The following is a 24,358-nucleotide window of genomic DNA, read 5'->3' as shown; positions in this document are numbered from 1 at the left end:
ACAGGCGGTTACTCATAGAAGTTGCAAAGTGCCCTTCTGTTGCTAGGATGCATGCGGTTACTCATAGAAGTTGCAAAGTGCCCTTCTGTTGCTAGGATGCATGTGGTTACTCATAGAAGTTGCAAAGTGCCCTTCTGTTGCTAGGATGCAGGTGATTCTTTGCGCTGCTTAGCATCCTTCCATTGCTAGGATGTAGGTGGCTTTTCAGTGAAGAAGTTTAGTATCCTTCTGCGGATTCTCAATGACGCCGCCTTACATTCTTCCGTTGCTAGGACGCAGGCGGAGTCTCAGTGAAACCGTCTAACATTCTTCCGTTGCTAGGACGTAGGCGGAGTCTCAGTGAAACCACCTAACATTCTTCCGTTGCTCTGACGTGGGTCCTTGCAATACAGGGTATTAACAGGACTTTTAGCACCTCTTACATATTTACTTTGAGCAATAAAAACCTGGCGGGGGTTCTGTCAATTCCCTACTTCATCCAAAACATTAAAAGAAAAGTGTCTCCAGTTGCACTTGCACGTAGCTCAGAGATAACCCATATGAAGACAATTCCTCCAGTGACCACTAGATGTCCTCCTTTCCTCTCCACGCTCCCTCTCCCGGGTAGATTTGTCCCTTCGGCCGCGCCGTCCGTCACGTGACACAAACAGGAAGTGTCGCCGGTGTGGAGCGGCTGAGGCGATGGCTCCGGATCCCTGGTGGGTACACAGAGGGGTGGAGAGGGGTCCGGCTCAGAGCGGCCCTCTGGGTATGCTGGGAGTAGTTGTCCTTCTGGTTATCCAGCGGCTGTAGAGTCAGGAGAAGAAGCCTCCACCTCCAGTTTTATGGCTGCCCACCATCTACAACCAGTTCCCCGGGGGTGTTACTGGTGTGAGGGAGGCGGACACGTCATCATGGCGGTGCTGAGCGTCCTCGCCTTCCTTTTCCCATTGGTCAAAGCGAAAGCTTGCCAGGCGCTGGTGTGTCGGAGCCGCGGGGGTCTCATCCCTGTGTAAGCTCTATGTCCGAGCCCCGGGGGTCTCATCCCTGTGTAAGCTCTGTGTCGGAGTCACAGGGGTCTCATCCCTATGTAAGCTCTGTGTCGGAGCCGCGGGGTCCCTCATCCCTGTGTAAGCTCTGTGTTGGAGCCCCGGGGGGTCTCATCCCTGTGTAAGCTCTATGTCCGAGCCCCGGGGGTCTCATCCCTGTGTAAGCTCTGTGTCGGAGTCACAGGGGTCTCATCCCTATGTAAGCTCTGTGTCGGAGCCGCGGGGTCCCTCATCCCTGTGTAAGCTCTGTGTTGGAGCCCCGGGGGGTCTCATCCCTGTGTAAGCTCTGTGTCGGAGTCACAGGGGTCTCATCCCTATGTAAGCTCTGTGTCGGAGCCGCGGGGGTCTCATCCCTGTGTAAGCTCTATGTCCGAGCCCCGGGGGTCTCATCCCTGTGTAAGCTCTGTGTCGGAGTCACAGGGGTCTCATCCCTATGTAAGCTCTGTGTCGGAGCCGCGGGGTCCCTCATCCCTGTGTAAGCTCTGTGTTGGAGCCCCGGGGGGTCTCATCCCTGTGTAAGCTCTGTGTCTGAGTCACAGGGGTCTCGTCCCTGTGTAAGCTCTGTGTCGGAGCCGCGGGGGTCTCATCCCTGTGTAAGCTCTGTGTCGGAGCCGCGGGGGTCTCATCCCTGTGTAAGCTCTGTGTCGGAGCCCCGGGGGTCTCATCCCTGTGTAAGCTCTGTGTCGGAGCCCCGGGGGTCTCATCCCTGTGTAAGCTCTATGTCCGAGCCCCGGGGGTCTCATCCCTGTGTAAGCTCTGTGTCGGAGTCACAGGGGTCTCATCCCTATGTAAGCTCTGTGTCGGAGCCGCGGGGTCCCTCATCCCTGTGTAAGCTCTGTGTTGGAACCCCGGGGGTCTCATCCCTGTGTAAGCTCTGTGTCGGAGTCACAGGGGTCCCATCCCTATGTAAGCTCTGTGTTGGAGCCGCGGGGTCCCTCATCCCTGTGTAAGCTCTGTGTTGGAGCCCCGGGGGTCTCATCCCTGTGTAAGCTCTGTGTCGGAGTCACAGGGGTCTCATCCCTATGTAAGCTCTGTGTCGGAGCTGCGGGGTCCCTCATCCCTGTGTAAGCTCTGTGTCGGAGCCGCGGGGGTCTCATCCCTGTGTAAGCTCTGTGTCGGAGCCGCGGGGGTCTCATCCCTGTGTAAGCTCTGTGTCGGAGCCCCGGGGGTCTCATCCCTGTGTAAGCTCTATGTCCGAGCCCCGGGGGTCTCATCCCTGTGTAAGCTCTGTGTCGGAGTCACAGGGGTCTCATCCCTATGTAAGCTCTGTGTCGGAGCCGCGGGGTCCCTCATCCCTGTGTAAGCTCTGTGTTGGAGCCCCGGGGGTCTCATCCCTGTGTAAGCTCTGTGTCGGAGTCACAGGGGTCTCATCCCTATGTAAGCTCTGTGTCGGAGCTGCGGGGTCCCTCATCCCTGTGTAAGCTCTGTGTCGGAGCCGCGGGGGTCTCATCCCTGTGTAAGCTCTGTGTCGGAGCCCCGGGGGTCTCATCCCTGTGTAAGCTCTGTGTCGGAGCCCCGGGGGTCTCATCCCTGTGTAAGCTCTATGTCCGAGCCCCGGGGGTCTCATCCCTGTGTAAGCTCTGTGTCGGAGTCACAGGGGTCTCATCCCTATGTAAGCTCTGTGTCGGAGCCGCGGGGTCCCTCATCCCTGTGTAAGCTCTGTGTTGGAGCCCCGGGGGTCTCATCCCTGTGTAAGCTCTGTGTCGGAGTCACAGGGGTCTCATCCCTATGTAAGCTCTGTGTCGGAGCCGCGGGGTCCCTCATCCCTGTGTAAGCTCTGTGTCGGAGCCGCGGGGGTCTCATTCCTGTGTAAGCTCTGTGTCGGAGCCGCGGGGGTCTCATCCCTGTGTAAGCTCTGTGTCGGAGCCGTGGGGGTCTCATCCCTGTGTAAGCTCTGTGTCGGAGCCGCGGGGGTCTCATCCCTGTGTAAGCTCTGTGACGGGGGGGGTAGAAGAGTAGTCTGTTACACTGTGTGTACATTTCAGCCTTGTACTGTGTATGTTTCGGTTGCGGTAGAGAAGGTGTCGGTGAATGACGGGAGTTTTATTTGTGTTCTGGATGCAGGTTGTCGATCTACGATGACACGTACCACCTCGCCCAGGAGATCGCCGAGAAGGTCCATGAGAGGGATCGATACCTGCGGAATGGAGAGAACCCGGCCAGGGTAAGGTCTCGTGGGGGGGGGGGGAGGGGGTAAAGGGATGAATTGTGCTTCACTTTGAACCCATTTCTTATAGCGGGGGTTCCAAACTCAATTTTATCCCCGGGGGCTACATCAGCATTGCGGTTAAGGAAAGGCTGACCGCACCCCCAGGTATGACGCAGTGATGATAAAAATCCACCAAAATACATGACGACCTCTATGCAGGCATGGCAAGATGAACGCGTTTCACGGCTCAAGGTTCGTTGGTCATAGGACTAAGATTATGAGTAAGCAAACCTTGAAACGCGTTAATCTCGCCATGCCTGCATAGAGGTCTCGTGATGTATCTTGGTGGATTTTTATCATTACTGCGTCATACGTGGGAGTACGGTCAGCCTTTCTTGAACCATTGTCTCTTATCCAGGCTGCGGATCGGACCTGCACCCCAAGGTTGGGGGGAGGGGCACAGCTCTGTCTTTGTATCACCATTATGGTTTATCTGTAAAGTCTGGATGTCCAGAACACCCAAACCTCCTTACATCAGAAGTCAAGAGTTCCTGCACCCTCCTTTACACCACAATGCACCACCCTCACCTTGTACTGCTGCTGGGAAGAAGCTGGGGGCAGAGCTGGGAAGCAGGAAGTGCACTGTCTGGAGGAGGACCAAAGGAGGGCTGGAGTCAGCTGCTGAATGCTGAGACCAGGGGAGGTGGAGATGACGAGGAGGAGGGGAGGGGCTCTGCGCAGAATCTATAGGAGGAGTTCTGTCTTCCTTTCTGCCGCCGACTGCTGTGGGTGGGGCAGAGACTAGCCTCTCCTCAGCTGCACACAGAGAAGAGCAGGGTCTGGTGGGTGAGTTCTGTCCTCCTCTTTTGCTTGCTGAGTGCTGAGACCAGGTGGGCGGGGATGAATGGGGTGCCACAGCTGCGAGAGTGGGGCCTATGAAATAGGCTGGCGGGCCAGATTCGGCCTGTGGGCCTTATGTTTGACACATATGTCTTAGAGCAGAGCAGGGGGGGGGGGGTCTCCAAGCTGCGGCCCGGGGCCCCTTTGCCTGCCATTATCTGGCCCTTGGGGCACTATTCATCCCACTGATGTAAGACACTATTCTGCCTTCTGACACCAAAAATGGGCCATAATCCATGCCACTGGCACCAACAATGGGGCACTAGTTCTCCCCCTAGTGTCAAATATCATATCATATAATATATATATATATATGAGAGAAACCTACCTAACAATGAAATGTGAAAACCCACACCTCATCCCAAATAATCAAGGCAAAATAGGAAAAAATGCCCCGGGGATTGTACAGGTGAGGGTTAAAGCGTATAAAGTTTTACATTTTATTCAAAATACATAAAATACTCGGTTTAAAAACAAACAGTATATTGAACAATTCATAGTTAATCTCCTGAAGCATGACAGAGAGAACTCTAAAGCTGGCCATACACCATACAATTTTCTTATTCAATTTCCTTTAGATTTACCTTCAACTGTGTAGTAGAAGGGCCGGCCTGATTGCACACAAACTGAAATTGTTCAGATTTGACCTCATATTATATGGTTTTGGTAAATCTAAAGGAAATCTATAGAAGAAAATTGTATAATGTATGGCCAGCCTAAGGTGAGAGAACAAGATCAATCATGACGATCAGAATACCCAATATGTTTCGGAATTTTGCTTATACAGTTCCTTCTTCAGGGATTGCCTTTCATTATTTGCCATGCTCTATGTTGTTGTCCCCATTTTCTGCATATGCTTTATATTATTTGATTAATTTTCCATATTTATCGGCGTATAACACGCACTTTTTCCCCCTTAAAATCGGGGGTGTGTGTTATACGCCGATCCCCCGCTGTTTCTCACTCTTTCTGCCGTTCTCTGCGGCTTCCGGGTATTTTTGGCCGCACTCGGCGGCTTCCGGCTTTTCCCGAAACAACGGCCGAGTGTGGCCGAAAATAGCCGAGAACGGCTGAGTGTTTCCGAAAATAGCCGAGAACGGCCGAGTGTTTCCGAAAATAGCCGAGAACGGCCGAGTGTTTCCGAAAATAGCCGAGAACGGCCGAGTGTTTCCGAAAATAGCCGAGAACGGCCGAGTGTTTCCGAAAATAGCCGAGAACGGCCGAGTGTTTCCGAAAATAGCCGAGAACAGCCGCCGAGATACATGGGACATCTGCTCTGTATCTCGGAGGCGCGATTTTTAAACGGCAAACACACTGACAAGACTGCAAATGACTGACAAGGCTGCAATGCGAGGCTCCAAATGACTGACAAGGCTGCAATGCGAGGCTCCAAATGACTGACAAGGCTGCAATGCGAGGCACCAAATGACTGACAAGGCTGCAATGCGAGGCTCCAAATGACTGACAAGGCTGCAATGCGAGGCTCCAAATGACTGACAAGGCTGCAATGCGAGGCTCCAAATGACTGACAAGGCTGCAATGCGAGGCTGCAAATGACTGACAAGGCTGCAATGCGAGGCTCCAAATGACTGACAAGGCTGCAATGCGAGGCTCCAAATGACTGACAAGGCTGCAATGCGAGGCTCCAAATGACTGACAAGGCTGCAATGCGAGGCTCCAAATGACTGACAAGGCTGCAATGCGAGGCTCCAAATGACTGACAAGGCTGCAATGCGAGGCTCCAAATGACTGACAAGGCTGCAATGCGAGGCTCCAAATGACTGACAAGGCTGCAATGCGAGGCTCCAAATGACTGACAAGGCTGCAATGCGAGGCTGCAAATGACTGACAAGGCTGCAATGCGAGGCTGCAAATGACTGACAAGGCTGCAATGCGAGGCTCCAAATGACTGACAAGGCTGCAATGCGAGGCTCCAAATGACTGACAAGGCTGCAATGCGAGGCTCCAAATGACTGACAAGGCTGCAATGCGAGGCTCCAAATGACTGACAAGGCTGCAATGCGAGGCTGCAAATGACTGACAAGGCTGCAATGCGAGGCTCCAAATGACTGACAAGGCTCCAAATGACTGACAAGGCTCCAAATGACTGACAAGGCTGCAATGCGAGGCTCCAAATGACTGACAAGGCTCCAAATGACTGACAAGGCTGCAATGCGAGGCTCCAAATGACTGACAAGGCTCCAAATGACTGACAAGGCTGCAATGCGAGGCTCCAAATGACTGACAAGGCTCCAAATGACTGACAAGGCTGCAATGCGAGGCTCCAAATGACTGACAAGGCTGCAATGCGAGGCTCCAAATGACTGACAAGGCTGCAATGCGAGGCTCCAAATGACTGACAAGGCTGCAATGACTGACAAGGCTGCATTGATGGGCATTTAAATGTAAGTTTTTTTTTTTCCTTAAACTTCCCTCCTAAAAGTTTTTTTCTTTTAACCACTTCAATACGGGGCACTTAAACACCTTCCTGCCCAGACCAATTTTGAGCTTTCAGCGCTGTCGCACTTTGAATGACAATTGCGCGGTCATGCTACACTGTACCCAAATGAAATTTTTATCATTTTTTTCCCACAAATAGAGCTTTCTTTTGGTGGTATTTGATCACCTCTACAGTTTTTATTTTTTGCGCTACAAATAAAAAAATACCGAAAATTTTGAAAAAAAAAATGTTTTTTTTTGTTTCAGTTTCAAAACTTTGTAAATAAGTATGTTTTCTCCTTCACTGATGGGCACTGATGGGGCTACACTGATGGGCACTGATAAGGTGGCACTGATGGGCACCAATGTGGCACCAATGAAGTGGCACTGATAGGCGGCACTGATGGGCGACACGGATGGGCGACACGGATGGGCGACACGGACGGACACTGATAGGTGGCACAAATTGGCACTGATAGCTGGCACGGATGGGCGGCACAGGTGGGCATGGATAGGCGGCACAGGTGGGCATAGATAGGCGGCACAGGTGGGCATAGATAGGCGGCACAGGTGGGCATAGATAGGCGGCACAGGTGGGCACAGATAGGCGGCACAGGTGGGCACTCAGGCGGCACAGGTGGGCACTCAGGCGGCACAGGTGGGCACTCAGGCGGCACAGGTGGGCACTCAGGCGGCACAGGTGGGCACTCATAGGCGGCATCGGTGTTATAGTAATGGATGCCAATCAGTGCCAAACAATAATGCATGCCAATCAGTGATGCCCATTGTGGCCACTGATTGGCATCCATTATGGGCACTGATTGGCACCCATTGTGCTGACTGGCACCCTGGTGGTCTAGGGAGGATTGTGGGTTTTTATTACCTTTTCCCTGGTGGTCTAGTGGTGTCCCTGGTGGTCCAGTGTGGGCATCCTCGGGGGGGCTGTGCTGATAATCGATCAGCACAGACCCCCCCTGTCAGAGGAGCAGCCGATCGGCTCTCCTCTACTCGCGTCTGACAGACGCGAGTGAGGGAAAGCCGATCACCGGCTCTTCCCATTTACACTGTGATCAGCCGTGATTGGACACGGCTGATCACGTGGTAAAGAGTCTCCGTCGGAGACTCTTTACCGAGATCGTAGTTGCCGGGTGTCAGACTGACACCCCGCAACAACGATCGCCGCGATGCGCTCCCCCGGGGGCGCGCAGCGGCTCATTATCCTAATCACGTCATATGACGTCCGGTTAGGATAATGAAACCACTTTGCCGCCGTCAATTTGTAATAGGGCGGGCGGCAAGTGGTTAAATTCCCTCCTAAACTTGGGGCGCGTGTTATACGCCGATAAACAAGGTATATCTATGTATTTTTTATGATGGATTATACAGTATAGCTTTAAAACCCCTGAAGAAGGAACTGTATGAGCAAAATTCCGAAACAACATGTTGGGTATTCTGATCGTCATGATTGTTTAGAAAGTTTGGAGACCCCTGTCTTAGAGGATCACGGTGCCAAAAACTATTCTGGGGAATTCATATAGCCCCCATTTCACTCAGGCTGTCTAATGGGGTCCGCTTGTCAGTTTTTCAGGTTGACCTGTTTGGACCTTGCACCCTCCCCTGTGGACACGTGTCCGCTGACGTCCGCCGCTATCCGATCCCGCATGCAAAATCCAGGCGAATGGTGGTCCGATTTCCATCCACCTGGCGGATTGGATCGGATGATCGCACTGGCGGTTCATTTTCACTCGATTTCCCCATAGGGGAGAGCAGGACTGGGTCCGCGTCCGCTCCGTTCAGTGAGCGGGGACAGACCTGTCATCCACCTGATTAGCGGGAATCAGTGGAGGTATCCCCCGCTGAGCAAGTGGATTACGCAAGACGGAGGCACCCGTGTGAAAGGGGCCAAGGGATGGTGCAGCGGCCAATAATGTGTGTTGTGGTTGAGGGGAGGAGCCTAATTGGGAACGCTGCTATTGGGCTGAAGAGCGGCTATGAAATCTTCGCACTGCCATGCGCTGTCATTCACAAGAAACCTTGTAGGTAATTAGACTCTGAGTCCCCCCCCCAGGCTCTGCCCACTGTCGGCTCAGTGTAAATCTTGGTTGCTAGGATGCAGACGGCCTCCATCCTAGCAACCAATGGAAAAAATGTGCAGACTGACAGTAATTCTTTTGCAATCTGTCATAGTACTATTGCTGCTGTACTTGTACTTCTTTTCTGTTTTGCATTGTTACAGTAACTTATTGTTATGTTGAGTCCTGATGTGATCCTGTAAACAAAGAATTGCAAAAAAACACGATGTCACGGGGGAGACGTTGGCTTTTGAGTTTAACTTTTACTTCTCTTTTTTTACATCCTTTTTTGTTTCCCCCAACTCAGTGCTGCTGATCTTTCAGCTGCTTCCTGTCTTCATGCTCTTCGTCCAGTATCAGGGGCGCACCATTGCTCCTGATAGAGACGATGGTGGACCGTGACTGTGCAATGTATGTTGGTGCAGCTGCTTGTAGTCTTCACCATGGGAGCATGTGACAGGGTGGGGACGCAGGAGTGCAATTGGGAGACAGGCCACATAGTGTTATCACCCTGTAACAGGAAGTGCATGAGAAAAGCACTGAGTGGGGGTACTAATAAGCTGGGGGGATCTGCTGAGTGGGGGTGCTACTGAGCCCCTTTAAAACAAATAGCAAATCAACACACATGGGGCATTGGCCAAGCTTCATCAAAGCTTTAAAAAAGCATCACTAAAGCATAAAAACTGTTCATGGCAGGGTCACCAGGGATTGTCTTGCAAGTGGTTGCAAACCCTTACATACACCTGGTGATGTGACTGTCCTCAGATGAGGCACAAAGATTAAACAAATCCACCTACATAAGTTGTACATATCAGCGGAGTTTGGGGTTACTACTGAGCGGGGGATCAGCGGAGCTGGGGGTTACTACTGAGCGGGGGATCAGCGGAGCTGAGGCTTACTACTCGGTAGCGAGCGGGGGATCAGCGGAGCTGAGGCTTACTACTGAGCGGGGGATCAGCGGAGCTGAGGCTTACTACTGAGCGGGAGATCAGCGGAGCTGAGGCTTACTACTGAGCGGGGGATCAGCGGAGCTGAGGCTTACTACTGAGCGGGGGATCAGCGGAGCTGAGGCTTACTACTGAGCGGGGGATCAGCGGAGCTGAGGCTTACTACTGAGCGGGGGATCAGCGGAGCTGAGGCTTACTACTGAGCGGGGGATCAGCGGAGCTGAGGCTTACTACTGAGCGGGGGATCAGCGGAGCTGAGGCTTACTACTGAGCGGGGGATCAGCGGAGCCGAGGCTCACTACTGAGCGGGGGATCAGCGGAGCCGAGGCTCACTACTGAGCGGGGGATCAGCGGAGCCGAGGCTCACTACTGAGCGGGGGATCAGCGGAGCCGAGGCTCACTACTGAGCGGGGGATCAGCGGAGCCGAGGCTCACTACTGAGCGGGGGATCAGCGGAGCCGAGGCTTACTACTGAGCGGGGGATCAGCGGAGCCGAGGCTTACTACTGAGCGGGGGATCAGCGGAGCTGAGGCTTACTACTGAGCGGGGGATCAGCGGAGCTGAGGCTTACTACTCGGTAGCGAGCGGGGAATCGGCAGAGCTGAGGCTTACTACTCGGTAGCGAGCGGGGAATCGGCAGAGCTGAGGCTCGGTAGCGAGCGGGGAATCGGCGGAGCTGAGGCTCGGTAGCGAGCGGGGAATCGGCGGAGCTGAGGCTCGGTAGCCGAGCGGGGAATCGGCGGAGCTGAGGCTCGGTAGCCGAGCGGGGAATCGGCGGAGCTGAGGCTCGGTAGCCGAGCGGGGAATCGGCGGAGCTGAGGCTCGGTAGCCGAGCGGGGAATCGGCGGAGCTGAGGCTCGGTAGCCGAGCAGGGAATCGGCGGAGCTGAGGCTCGGTAGCCGAGCGGGGAATCGGCGGAGCTGAGGCTCGGTAGCCGAGCGGGGAATCGGCGGAGCTGAGGCTCGGTAGCCGAGCGGGGAATCGGCGGAGCTGAGGCTCGGTAGCCGAGCGGGGAATCGGCGGAGCTGAGGCTCGGTAGCCGAGCGGGGAATCGGCGGAGCTGAGGCTCGGTAGCCGAGCGGGGAATCGGCGGAGCTGAGGCTCGGTAGCCGAGCGGGGAATCGGCGGAGCTGAGGCTCGGTAGCCGAGCGGGGAATCGGCGGAGCTGAGGCTCGGTAGCCGAGCGGGGAATCGGCGGAGCTGAGGCTCGGTAGCCGAGCGGGGAATCGGCGGAGCTGAGGCTCGGTAGCCGAGCGGGGAATCGGCGGAGCTGAGGCTCGGTAGCCGAGCGGGGAATCGGCGGAGCTGAGGCTCGGTAGCCGAGCGGGGAATCGGCGGAGCTGAGGCTCGGTAGCCGAGCGGGGAATCGGCGGAGCTGAGGCTCGGTAGCCGAGCGGGGAATCGGCGGAGCTGAGGCTCGGTAGCCGAGCGGGGAATCGGCGGAGCTGAGGCTCGGTAGCCGAGCGGGGAATCGGCGGAGCTGAGGCTCGGTAGCCGAGCGGGGAATCGGCGGAGCTGAGGCTCGGTAGCCGAGCGGGGAATCGGCGGAGCTGAGGCTCGGTAGCCGAGCGGGGAATCGGCGGAGCTGAGGCTCGGTAGCCGAGCGGGGAATCGGCGGAGCTGAGGCTCGGTAGCCGAGCGGGGAATCGGCGGAGCTGAGGCTCGGTAGCCGAGCGGGGAATCGGCGGAGCTGAGGCTCGGTAGCCGAGCGGGGAATCGGCGGAGCTGAGGCTCGGTAGCCGAGCGGGGAATCGGCGGAGCTGAGGCTCGGTAGCCGAGCGGGGAATCGGCGGAGCTGAGGCTCGGTACGGAGCGGGGAATCGGCGGAGCTGAGGCTCGGTACGGAGCGGGGGACCGGCGGAGCTGAGGCTCGGTACGGAGCGGGGGACCGGCGGAACTGAGGCTCGGTACTGATTGGAGGGAAGAGACAACCCCCCCCTTTCCACATGGCACACAGGAACAGTGTACAGCGGTGGGAAAATGAGCAGGAGAGGTTCAGAGGTGGAACAGATAACCAGGAGGGTACAGCGGTGGGGCAGATGTGCAGGGAGGTTCAGTGGTGGGGCGGGAGAGCAGGGATACAGAGGTGAGACGTGCAAGATGTACATTGGTGGGGCAGATGAGAAAGCAGGGTTACAGTGGTGGGGCAGATGGGTTCAGTGTTAGGACAGATAAGAAGTTGATTCAGTAGTTAGACAGAAGAGCATGGGGATACTGTGGTGGAGCAGATGAGCAGGGGGGTTACAGAGGGAGGGCAGATGAGCAGGGGGGACAGTGGTGGGGTAGATGAGCAGGGGGGACAGTGGTGGGGCAGATGAGCAGGGGGGACAGTGGTGGGGCAGATGAGCAGGGGGGGCAGTGGTGGGGCAGATGAGCAGGGGGGGCAGTGGTGGGGCAGATGAGCAGGGGGGGCAGTGGTGGGGCAGATGAGCAGGGGGGGCAGTGGTGGGGCAGATGTGCAGGGGGGGCAGTGGTGGGGCAGATGTGCAGGGGGGGCAGTGGTGGGGCAGATGTGCAGGGGGGGCAGTGGTGGGGCAGATGTGCGGGCGGGGCAGTGGTGGGGCAGATGTGCGGGCGGGGCAGTGGTGGGGCAGATGTGCGGGCGGGGCAGTGGTGGGGCAGATGTGCGGGCGGGGCAGTGGTGGGGCAGATGTGCGGGTGGGGCAGTGGTGGGGCAGATGAGCAGGGGGGGGGGTCCGTGGTGTCCTTTCTTTGTATCCTCTGAGGACGGTCGGTGTTTTTCCCTCACATGATCTGCGGATGGATCTCCCTCCTCTATAATTACAGGATCAGTCTGTGTATAGACAACACTCGTCAATCTTTGCTCTCCAATTTTCTTTTCTTTGGGTTCTGGTTTTTTTCCATGATAACATTCACAAAACATAAACATGATTAGCGATTCATCAGCCGCAGCTCTCGTACCCTCCCCCCCTCTCGTACCTTCCCTCCCCCTCTCGTACCTTCCCTCCCCCTCTCGTACCTTCCCTCCCCCTTTCGTACCTTCCCCCCCCTCTCGTACCCTCCCCTCGTACCTTTCCCCTCCTGATCTTCATGTCATTGTAAAGATTCATGTATTTTTTTTAAATAATAAACATGTCATACTTCCCTCCTCTGTGTAATGGTTTTGCACAGAGCAGCCCCAATCCTCCTCTTCTGGGGTCCCACTGCGGCGTTCTTTCCCATTGAGTGCTCCCATGGAGGTGCGCTCCCGAGTCCTGCTGCTGCGTCCATTGATACAGACAGCAGGACTCGGCCCCGCCCCCGGCTCCCTTGTCACTGGATTTGATTGACTGCAGCAGTAGCCAATGGCTCCTGCTGCCATCAATTTATCCAATGAGGACCTGAGACCGTGGCTGGAGCTGCTGAGCCCGTTGCTTGTCACTGGAAATATCGGGTTCAAGTAAGTAAAAGGGGGGGGGGGGGGCTCTGGGGGTGCTGCACCACAAAAGGTTTTTCACCTTAATGTAAACCATGAGACTTTAACAACTCCTTTAAAACCTCAGTATGAATGGAAACACGCCACATGGTTTTTGTGCGGTTCTTGCACAATTTTCTGCTCAAATTACAAAATTTAAAACCTCAAATAGTAAAAATATATGAATAAATAAATGTAAAATAAACACTCAAATAACTAAAAATCAGCATAAATAAATGTAATCAATAACGTCTAATAATACATAAATAATAATGAACCCCTGACCTTAAAAATAATACATTTATTATTAATAATGATAATCACCCAAACCTGAAAACAATAATAAATAATATTACTAATAATAATAATGTAAAATCTAAATTAATAGATAAATGTCTCCTGTGTTCCTATCAAAATAATTAAACCGCAAACTATTAAAAATAATATAATTTGTGTTTGTATTAGAGGTCGACCGATATGGGTTTTTCTCTGGCCGATACCGATATTTAGAAATCGCCACGGCCGATGGCCGATATATGATGCCGATTTTTTATTTTTTTTGGCCCGATATGTTAGGCCGATTATTTATTTATTTTTTCCCCTTAATCTCATGAAATCTAACAGTTAGACACCTTTCCCACTGGGGCGTTTTTCAGGCGCTTTAAAATAGCGCCTGTAAAGTACCTGCAAAACGGCTCCCCTGCAGTCTGTGTGGAAGCCCCGAGTGCTTTCCCACTGAGGCGATGCGCTGGCAGGATGTTAAAAAAAAAAGTCCTGCAAGCAGCATCTTTGGAGTGGTGTATACCCCTCCCCCACCACTCCTGCCCATTGAAATGAATGGGTACCGCTGCCGAAGCACCTGCAATGCGATTTGGCAGCGGTGCTTCACGGGCACATTTAACCCCTTCCTGGGCCGCTAGCTGGATTATAAGTGCCCCGCTAAAATGACGGTAAAGCGCCGCTAAAACTGGCAGCGTTTTACCGTCAACGCCTGCTCGCTCCAGTGTGAAAGCAGCCTTAAGTGATACAGAAAATTTCTTACATTTATTAAACAAAACAAACATCCAAACAGTTCACTTGTATGTAAAAATTAGAATGAAATATATATATATAATTTTTTTTTATATATTTACACAAAAACAGGTAATCAAAACTTTTGGATGAAAAAAAATGGGATAACTTTACTGTTTTTTTTTTTTTTTTTTTTTTTTAATCTGTGTATTTTTTCCCCAAAAAATTGAGTTTGAAAGACCGCTGCGCAAATACTGTGTGACATAAAATATTGCAACAACCGCTATTTTATTCCCTAGGATCTCTGCTAAAAAATATATATATATATATAAGTTTTGGGGGGTTCTAAGTAAATTTCTAGCAGAAAATACAGGATTTTTATTTGTAAGCAACAAGTGTCAAAAAAGATTTAGTCTTTTAAATGGTTAAACTGAGAACTTTACACACAGAGATGATTTCATTCATTGAAGTGTAAACATTGTATCTTTTTGATCTTTTCTTGGCAAACTGCCCAGAGAGGAGGAAAGTCGCTTCACTCAAGTCTCCAGGCAACTTACACTGACTTCTATTACATTTGCAAGTCGCTCTGAATATATCATCGGCCTTTTTATCAGCACAATCGGCCGATGCCGATTAATTAAAAAACGCCAAATATCGGCCGATATATCGGTCGACCTCTAGTTTGTATTATGTATTGAGTTATCGTAGATGTACAATATTTACACTTTAAGAAGTTGCACTTTATTCGGGTAATGTTAGCGCTGTGGTTTGTTTTTTTAATAATAATAACGTATTTATTTATTTTGTGTTTTGGGGTTTTTAGTTGGTTATTATTTTATTTTACAGACTTTGGGGTTAAGGTTAGGGCATTCATTATTTATTATTACCTAGTATTTATTGAATTTATTTATTAGTTTCATTTATTTCTGTATTTATTCATGTAGTAGTAACACCCCAACATAAAATAATAATAACCACAACTCCTAATCCTAACCCTTAACTCCTAATCCTAACCGCCAACTTCTAATCCTAGCCGCCAACTTCTAATCCTAACCGCCAACTTCTAATCCTAACCGCCAACTTCTAATCCTAGCCGCCAACTTCTAATCCTAGCCGCCAACTTCTAATCCTAACCGCCAACTTCTAATCCTAACCGCCAACTTCTAATCCTAACCGCCAACTTCTAATCCTAACCGCCAGCTTCTAATCCCAACTAACTCCCAGCTTCTAATCCCAACTAACTCCCAGCTTCTAATCCCAACTAACTCCCAGCTTCTAATCCCAACTAACTCCCAGCTTCTAATCCCAACTAACTCCCAGCTTCTAATCCCAACTAACTCCCAGCTTCTAATCCCAACTAACTCCCAGCTTCTAATCCCAACTAACTCCCAGCTTCTAATCCCAACTAACTCCCAGCTTCTAATCCCAACTAACTCCCAGCTTCTAATCCCAACTAACTCCCAGTTTCTAATCCCAACTAACTCCCAGCTTCTAATCCCAACTAACTCCCAGCTTCTAATCCCAACTAACTCCCAGCTTCTAATCCCAACTAACTCCCAGCTTCTAATCCCAACTAACTCCCAGCTTCTAATCCCAACTAACTCCCAGCTTCTAATCCCAACTAACTCCCAGCTTCTAATCCCAACTAACTCCCAGCTTCTAATCCCAACTAACTCCCAGCTTCTAATCCCAACTAACTCCCAGCTTCTAATCCCAACTAACTCCCAGCTTCTAATCCCAACTAACTCCCAGCTTCTAATCCCAACTAACTCCCAGCTTCTAATCCCAACTAACTCCCAGCTTCTAATCCCAACTAACTCCCAGCTTCTAATCCCAACTAACTCCCAGCTTCTAATCCCAACTAACTCCCAGCTTCTAATCCCAACTAACTCCCAGCTTCTAATCCCAACTAACTCCCAGCTTCTAATCCCAACTAACTCCCAGCTTCTAATCCCAACTAACTCCCAGCTTCTAATCCCAACTAACTCCCAGCTTCTAATCCCAACTAACTCCCAGCTTCTAATCCCAACTAACTCCCAGCTTCTAATCCCAACTAACTCCCAGCTTCTAATCCCAACTAACTCCCAGCTTCTAATCCCAACTAACTCCCAGCTTCTAATCCCAACTAACTCCCAGCTTCTAATCCCAACTAACTCCCAGCTTCTAATCCCAACTAACTCCCAGCTTCTAATCCCAACTAACTCCCAGCTTCTAATCCCAACTAACTCCCAGCTTCTAATCCCAACTAACTCCCAGCTTCTAATCCCAACTAACTCCCAGCTTCTAATCCCAACTAACTCCCAGCTTCTAATCCCAACTAACTCCCAGCTTCTAATCCCAACTAACTCCCAGCTTCTAATCCCAACTAACTCCCAGCTTCTAATCCCAACTAACTCCCAGCTTCAACTCTAAAAAATAAAAATAAATTAATAATAAAATAAAAGCTAAAAAATCTGAAAGACCTAGCTACAAATGATGCAATAGATGAGTTTTCTCTATTGGGTAATAAAACAATGCCAACGTTCAGAATCGTACAAAAAATGCACCAAAAAACTCCAGAAAAATGCTCAGACGCTACGCTGAGATGTGAATGCAGCCTAAAGCCTGACTCCAGGCTCCGCCCCCCATCCCCCCTCCCTAAGGCTGGGTTCACACCGCGGTGCGACATCACAGGTGATGTTTGCGTGATGCAAATTCAGTCATACAGATAGTATGGCTGAATTTGCATCGCATTCGGACCAAAGGTGTGCAGGAGCCCTTTTTTTTTTTTGTCCGCACCAGAATCGGATCGTGTGATCCAATTCCTGTCTGAATTGACAGTTCGCACTGCGATGTGCCAACCCATCTGGGGGTGTCATTAACTTTGCATTGACACTCCCAGCGGTTTGCATATGGGAGTGTGAACTCGGGTCGGGTGCAATGTGGGAACCCCCTGCAGTGGATCCGCATCTCACCTAATCTGATCCTCGCTCCAGCCTTCCCTTCAGTCTTACCAGCTCCTCCCCCCTGGACTGAAATGGCCTCCTCCGATTTCACTGCACACTGTGAGCTTCTCACCATGTGCATTAGAAGTTGCAAGTCAGATAGAGCCCCCAGCCTAATTACCTGGCTTACAGCATCATCTAGCTCTTTTCTCCCCAGCCTGACTGGCCCAGCCCCTTTCATTCATTGGATTTCAGTTCTGTCATTAATGGAGGCTCAGCCTCACATTAGCATCGCATGTGGGCGGTCTGTATACAAATACAGCCTTCCTAGGAACACCCACCTATAAGGGCAATTTTGATATTGGCATAACTCCTCCCAAAAGCCGACCCACTGCTTACTTTACATCAGGGGGTCTCTGTTCAGACATCATTCAGGGGTCACCATCTATTTTCTGAACTGAGATTGCCGGCTCAGAGATGACACAATCACAAATGTCTGACACAGATCAGCCCCCTGCTGCAGCCTCTCACTTTGTCACTTGCAACAAAGTTACAATGTTGCAGTCTGATCAGTGGGGAAGTGGGGACTAAGTAAATGCTTCCTCCTGCCTGCAGCAGACTGATAACATCATCTCAGCCTGGACAAAGTCACGGGGCTGGAGCTCAGATTTTTTATTTTTTTTTATAATAAAAGTTGTGAGTTTCTCTTCGAATGATAGAGCTGAATGCAGTTTGTTGTCATGTTCCTCTTCATCAGGATCATATGAGGTGTGCTCAGCGCCCGTTTTTAGCGATTCAATGGACTCTGCAGGTTTTATATATTAGTTTTTTCAGCGGTGGGAGTGAACGGGTGAAAAGCTGCACATTTCCCCGGGGGGAGTCACCGGCTCCAAGTCTTGCTTCTACTGTAAACAACCGTCTGACGTGTTTGTGGTGACAACAATGGCTGCCCGGCCAGCCGTCGCCAGAAAATTCTCTGCGCAAATTCAAGAGCAAATGACGAAAGATAATTATTATTCCTCCTGTCTGCGGCGTGTGCTGTCTTGTGTCCGGAGTTCTGTGTTATCACATGACATAGGTAGTGGCTGATGCCATTGTCGGCCACGAGGCAGCCATGTTTTAGGTTGGTTAGGAGCACCTTGTAAAAACTGTCGTCTTTCTTTGGATGTTTTGTTCAAAAAACTTTTTGAAAACAGAGCGTCTGATACCGCCAACGCGTTTCTGGGGGATAGGCATCCCCCTCCTTCTTCAGGGTTTAACCACTTAAGCCCCGGACCATTTTGCAGGCCAAAGACCAGAGCACTTTTCGTGATTCGGCACTGCGGCGCTTTAACTGACAATTGCGCGGTCGTGCGACGTGGCTCCCAAACAAAATTGACGTACTCCCCCCCCCGCCCCCCCCACAAATGGAGCTTTCTTTTGGTGGTATTTGACCCCTGCGGTTTTTATTATTTGCGCTACAAACAAAGAGTGACAATTTTGAAAAAAACACATTATTTTTGCATTGTTTTTCTATAATAAATATCCCCCAAAAATATATAAAAAAAACATATTTTTTCCTCAGTCCGATACGTATTCTTTTATATATTTTTGGTGGAAAAAAAACGCAATAATCGTTTATCAATTGGTTTGCGCAAAAGTTATAGCATGCGATGGAACGGCGGCAAATTTAAAGGGACGTACCTGTGCGCTCATTTGCCTGTCCGTGCCATTCTGCCGACGTATATCGGGCGTGCGCCGGTCGGCATGTGGTTAAAGTGGCGTTCCACCCATTTAAAAGTCAGAAGCTACAAAAAGTATAGCATGTTAATGAACAATAATATTTTCATGCAGTTTAACGGAATGAATAAAAAAAAAATACTCGTAAGGGGGGCAGAAAAATGGTATATAAGCCCTGAAGAGGTAGAGAGCCTGAGGGCCCTTTCACACGGAGGTGTACGGGCCTCCGCTTCGCTCCGCAGGGGATCGCTCCAGAACATCAATGACAGCTTGAAGTCTTTCGTGGTATTTGTGGACGAGGCTCTTTATCTTCTCAGATGGTTCCACTTGCTAAAGTCTCCGGTTCCTGTAAATTCTTGGGCTGTCTTGCATGAATGGCACGTTTGAGATCTCCCCAGAGGGGCTCAATGATATTGAGGTCAGGAGACTGAGATGGCCACTCCAGAACCTTCACTTTATTCTGCTGTAGCCAATGAGAGGTGGACTTGGCCTTGTGTTTTGGGTCATTGTCATGTTGGAATGTCCAAGTACGTCCCATGCGCAGCTTCCTGGCTGATGAATGCAAAATGTTCCTCCAGTATTTTTTGATAACGTTCTGCATTCATCTTGCCAACAACTTTGACCAAATTTCCTGTGCCTTTTGTAGCTCACACATCCCCAAAACATCAACGATCCACCTCCGTGTTTCACAGTAGGGATGGTGGACCTTTCATCATAGGCTTTGTTGACTCCTCTCCAAATGTAGTGTTTATGGTTGTGGCCAAAAAGCTCAATTTTGGTCTTTCACCCCAAATTACTTTGGCAGAAGATTTGAGGCTTATCTCTGTGCTGTTTGGTGAATTGTAAGCGGTATACTTTGTGGCATTTGTGAAGTAATGGCTTTCTTCTGGCGACTCGACCATGCAGCCCGTCTTTCTTCAAGTGCCTCCTTATTGTACATCTTGAAACAGCCACACCACATGTTTTCAGAGAGTCCTGTATTTCACCTGAAGTTATTTGTGGATTTTTTTCTTTGCATCCCAAACAATTTTCCTGCCAGTTGTGGCTGAAATTTTAGTTGGTCTACCTGACCGTGGTTTGGTTTCAACAGAACCCCCTCATTTTCCACTTCTTGATTAGAGTTTGAACACTGCTGATTGGCATTCTCAATTCCTTGGATATCCTTTTAGATCCCTTTTTTCTGTTTTATACAGTTCAACTACCTTTTCCTGCAGATCCTTTAACAATTCCTTCGCTTTCCCCCATGACTCAGAATCCAGAAACGTCAGTGCAGCACTGGATGAAAGATGCAAGGGTCTGTCAGGAGTCCAGAAACTCATTGACCTTTTTATACACACACACTAGCAAACAGATCATAGGGGAGGATGGGGACCTTTAATAGCCATTCAAACCCCTTTGTGTCAACAAAGGCACAGTGGTGTAGTGGGCTGCACAGTGGTGTAGTGGTTAGCACTCTCACCTAGCAGTAAAAAGCGTCGCTGGTTTGAATCCCAACCACGACACAACATGCCTGGAGTTTGCATGTTCTCCCTGTGTCTGCATGTGTTTACTCCGGTTTCCTCCCACACTCCAAAGACATGCAGGTAGGTAAATTTGGCTTCTGTCCCAAATTGGCCCCTAGTATATGAATGGGGACCTTGGATTGTGGGCTCCTTGAGGGTAGGGAGCGATGTGAGTGTGCAATGTACAGGGATGGGGACAATTGTAGACACTCACTCAGGTTGAACTGGATGGACTGGTGTCTTTATTCAACCTTAGTAACTATGTAACTATGTGTTCATGTTATCAGGCCAAAATCTCTGGGGTGTGTAAACTTTTGATCGGGGTCATTTGGGTCGTTTCTGTTGCCATTATTATTTATAAACAGTAAACACGGCTGATTGATAATGAATGGCTTCAGCCAAATCACTAACCATGAGTGAAAAAAGTTTTTTGTGTTATTCATATTCTCTGAAAAATGGCCAAGAAATCATAAATTCTGCCAGGGTATGTAAACTTATGAGCACAACTGTATTCTATGAATGGGATTTGGCTTTAATCGTGCGATTCTCTCCCCCCTCCCCCGCAGGTCACGGTGACCATTCGCACTCTGATGAAGAAACTGAACGAGCGGATCGAACAGCTAAGGGATTCCCTCCTGAGATCGGTGTCCACACGTCAGATGTATCCTTCCCATACGGCTTCCGCTGACCCCTCCCCTCCCCCCCGGGGCTCCACCCTGTACAGCCTCTGATTTCACTGCACACTGTGAGCTTCCCTCACATCGAATGGCGGCGGCTGCTGCACCCCGAGAGCCGGAAAATCAACTGTGGTGCAGACATCGCGGGCTCCCCGGGCAGGTAAGTGTCCTAAGATTAAAAGTCATCAGCTACAGTAATGGGAAGCTGCTGACTTTTAATTTTTGGAGGGGAGGAGGCGGGAAATTTTTGGGGACACCAGAACTAGTGTTCCCATTGGAAGATTCATTATTTAAATATATAGTGTATTATAAAATAAAATATTTCTTCTTGTTCATGCCCCAATTTTTTTTATTATCTGTTCTATGGAATATGATAAGCAATACCAAGTAATTTTTTTTAATTTATATTGGAATGTATTTTGTCAAAAATAATAATTTTAAAAGTTAAAAAAAATTTTTTTTTGTCCTTTTTGAAGATTTTATTATTTATTTATTTTTTCATACTCTTATCAGAGTAGTAGTGTCCCCATAGTGACACTGTTAAAAAACAAAAACAAAAAAAAAACTGGGGTGATGTTTAGGGATTTTTTTTTTTTTTTTTTACACTACACTTTTATAAGCAATAGTTTTAGCTGTCATGAATAGCATGCTTGCAATAGGGATCTTTTAATTGGCTACAACTAATCACATGGTACAGGGTGTTCTGATTGGCCCAGGTACCATGTGATCGCTGTGGGCCAATCGCAGCATCACAATAGTAAGCAAAGCAGTCACGACTAGAAGCCACTTATTACTGTTTTTGTTTACATTGTAATCCTGTTTCCGCTGTGACCAGTTATATTGATCACGTGATGACCGCGGCCGCTCACAGCGATCACAGCGCATTGCTGCGGTTATCATGTGATCGATATGATTGTGTCATAGCGATCGCATGATTACAATGTCACAGGATTGCGCTGCTGCATGCCCCGGCGGTGGGGGTGGGGGGGAGCGCCAGTGATGTACAGCTGCCGCCCGGCTCGCAGTAAAAGTACCGCCGTGGGTGAGAGGGAGGTGGTTGAAGCTTGCAGTAAGGAAGGTTTTACTCTGCGACAAATCATATAAAAACCTTAACTTGCATGGCTCATAGCACCCAGCTGGAAGGGGATCGAAGACAGAACCTTGTGGATGAGCTGCTCACCAAAGAACGTCACCTTCAGATGTCCCTTTCTAATGAAGGCGCGGCGCCCGACGTGGTCAGGTGAGGAGCTTCTCGTTGTGGAAGATTTGGTTACGTTTCGGTATAAAGCTGTATTGTGAAGCCCGGCCGTACGTGGATCGGAATGAAGCCACTTCAGTAGGGACCGTCCCAATTCTTATCCATGTATGGCCAGTGCCGATTTCAAAAGGAGCCAGCTATGGGGGGGGGGCAGACTGTGGCCCACAGCAGCCAATCATTTTCTTCCTTCCTGTACTCTCCAAACCTTCCTGAAAACTAAAGGGAGGGATCCCTGATTGGTTGCTTTGGGTGACAAAGGCTGTTGATTTTTGAGAAGTCCTCAGTGACTCGTCGTCTTCTCACAGCAGCGCGGTCTCTATGCTGTGATTGTGGGAGCATCGGCTTCATTTTTACAGTTTTGTGATTACGATTTTGTGCAACGACCACCCCGGTACTTAAAGTATAACTAAAGGCTAAAAAAAAGGTTTTATTTATGTTTTTCTGTTTTTTTTTTTTTATATATTATTTTTTTTGTTTTTTTTTTTTCTTTGGTGCCCATGACTCTTCTTTGAGTTTTCCTGCTATAATAACAGGAACAAGAGTGATGCAATGGCAGCCTAGTGTGTAAACAGATTATCGGATGTGTGCCGTAACTGAGACAAGTGGCGGGAGAGTGACAACATGGCTTACCGCCAGTGTAATTAAAGCTGAACACCAAAATAAATCAAAATTGACCAAATCCATTCATTATGTGTGTGTTCTTCTCTGAATCTCGGTGATCTTTGTGTATTTGCTCCAGATCTGTGCAGTAATTGTGTGAGACTTCCTGTAATAAAGACCGCACACTGCTGCTCGTTCTCCTTGTGCAGGTGGACTGGTCTTGTCGCCGCCCCCTCCTCCTGTGGTTCTCTGATGACAGCCTGTAGTGGGTGGGGTCTGCTGGGCCCCTCCCACAGCTCTGCTCGCTCTTTTTGTGCAGGGTGACTAATCTTGTCTCCACCCCCTCCTGTAGTTTTCTGCAGGTAGCCTGTAGTGGGTGGAGCTTTTGGGCCCCTCCCACAATTTTGCACTCTCTCCTTGTGCAGGGTGACTGGTCTTGTCGCTACCCCCTACTATAGTTCTCTGATGACAGCCTGTAGTGGCTGGGGTCTGCTTGGCCCCTCCCACAGCTCTGCTCACTCTTTTTGTGCAGGGTGACTTATCTTGTCTCCACCCCCTCCTGTAGTTTTCTCCGGGCAGCCTGTAATGGGTAGAGCTTTTGGGCCCCTCCCACCGCTCTTGCTTTCTTTGTGTAGGGTGGTGTGTGTGTGTGTGTGTGTGTGTATTGTGTTTTTTAAATCTATATTCTCCACCAGGGGAAGCCCAAGAACCACAGTAGATGGCCATAACCGCTTCACACAGAGAAGACGGGGAACGCCCATCCCCCAATTTCCTCTTTGATGAATGAACCCGGAAGTGACGAGTACTTCATTACTTTCAGTTCCAGAGCTATCATTCCCTGGCTGTCGCAGCCAGAGAAGCAGCTAGAAAAGCATGATCTGTGCTTGGTTAGCTGATGTGGAGGGCAGGGGAGACATCGGGGGCCTAATAGACCCCTGATGTCTCCCTAAAGACTACTAGTATATCATTGTTTACTGAAGCTGCACATAGTTATTTGGTTGCACAGTAATATTTACAGAGCAATATTTACATTGATTTTAAGATATACACAGCTGTTTAATAAGTTGCGCTGATCACTCTTTATATCATCTCCCTAAAGACTACTTATCACCCACCTGACTACCTATCACCTGGGATTCGAACCGGTCATCGGTTCAAATCCCAACCACAGCACTACCTGCCTGGAGTTTGGATGTTCTCCCGGTGCCTGCGTGGGTTTCCTCCGGGTACTCCGGTTTCCTCCCACACTACAAAGACATGTTGGGAGGTTAATTGGCTCCTGTCTAAATGGGCCCCAGTATGTTTATGTATGAATGTGAGTTAGGGGCCTTAGATTGTAAGCTCCTTGGGTGTAGGGACTGATGTGAATGTACAATGTATATGTAAAGTGCTAGGGCCATATTTCAGTATTAAAGGAGAAGTATGAGAAAAGCTCATTTGGCTGTACTTCTCCTGTGGATCACAGGGGTGAAGTACGTTCTGCACTCCTGTGACCCGTTTCAAGCTGACAGCTGGCTGAAGCCCGCTGACATCACCAAGCTGGGCAAGATCACGACAGTGGAAGTCGGGATCCGCCCACATGCCTGGACCGGCACCTGGCTCAGCCTTTCAGTGAGAGCCACTGAGAGCCTGAACCAGTCGCTCCCACCCCCTCCACAGCTCTAGTGAGTGCACGGGGGGGGGGGAGAGAGCAGAGAGCTGCTGACTGACAGTCACC

The 24,358-nt window shown here is 50.1% G+C and overlaps 1 protein-coding gene across 2 annotated transcripts in view; it reads left to right on the top strand.

Moving 5' to 3' along the window:
* The first annotated feature begins 617 nt into the window (after nucleotides 1-617).
* The window catches only part of STX8 (syntaxin 8), a 258,492-nt gene continuing 234,751 nt past the window's right edge, over nucleotides 618-24,358 (top strand). For both annotated transcript variants that reach the window (XM_077458610.1, XM_077458611.1), the window contains exons 1-4: nucleotides 618-698; nucleotides 3,093-3,192; nucleotides 20,673-20,767; nucleotides 21,913-22,023. In XM_077458610.1, coding sequence (XP_077314736.1) covers nucleotides 682-698; nucleotides 3,093-3,192; nucleotides 20,673-20,767; nucleotides 21,913-22,023 — 323 coding nt within the window. In that variant the 5' untranslated portion in view covers nucleotides 618-681. The remainder of the gene's footprint in view (nucleotides 699-3,092; nucleotides 3,193-20,672; nucleotides 20,768-21,912; nucleotides 22,024-24,358) is intronic.

The sequence above is a fragment of the Lithobates pipiens genome, unplaced genomic scaffold (genome assembly GCF_037356315.1).
Source record: "Lithobates pipiens isolate NorthernLeopardFrog02 unplaced genomic scaffold, aLitPip1_a1.2 Scaffold_28, whole genome shotgun sequence".
Classification (NCBI taxonomy): Eukaryota; Metazoa; Chordata; class Amphibia; order Anura; family Ranidae; genus Lithobates; species Lithobates pipiens.
Note: the sequence above shows the minus strand (reverse complement) of the source record. Positions and strands in the feature narration are given on the sequence as shown.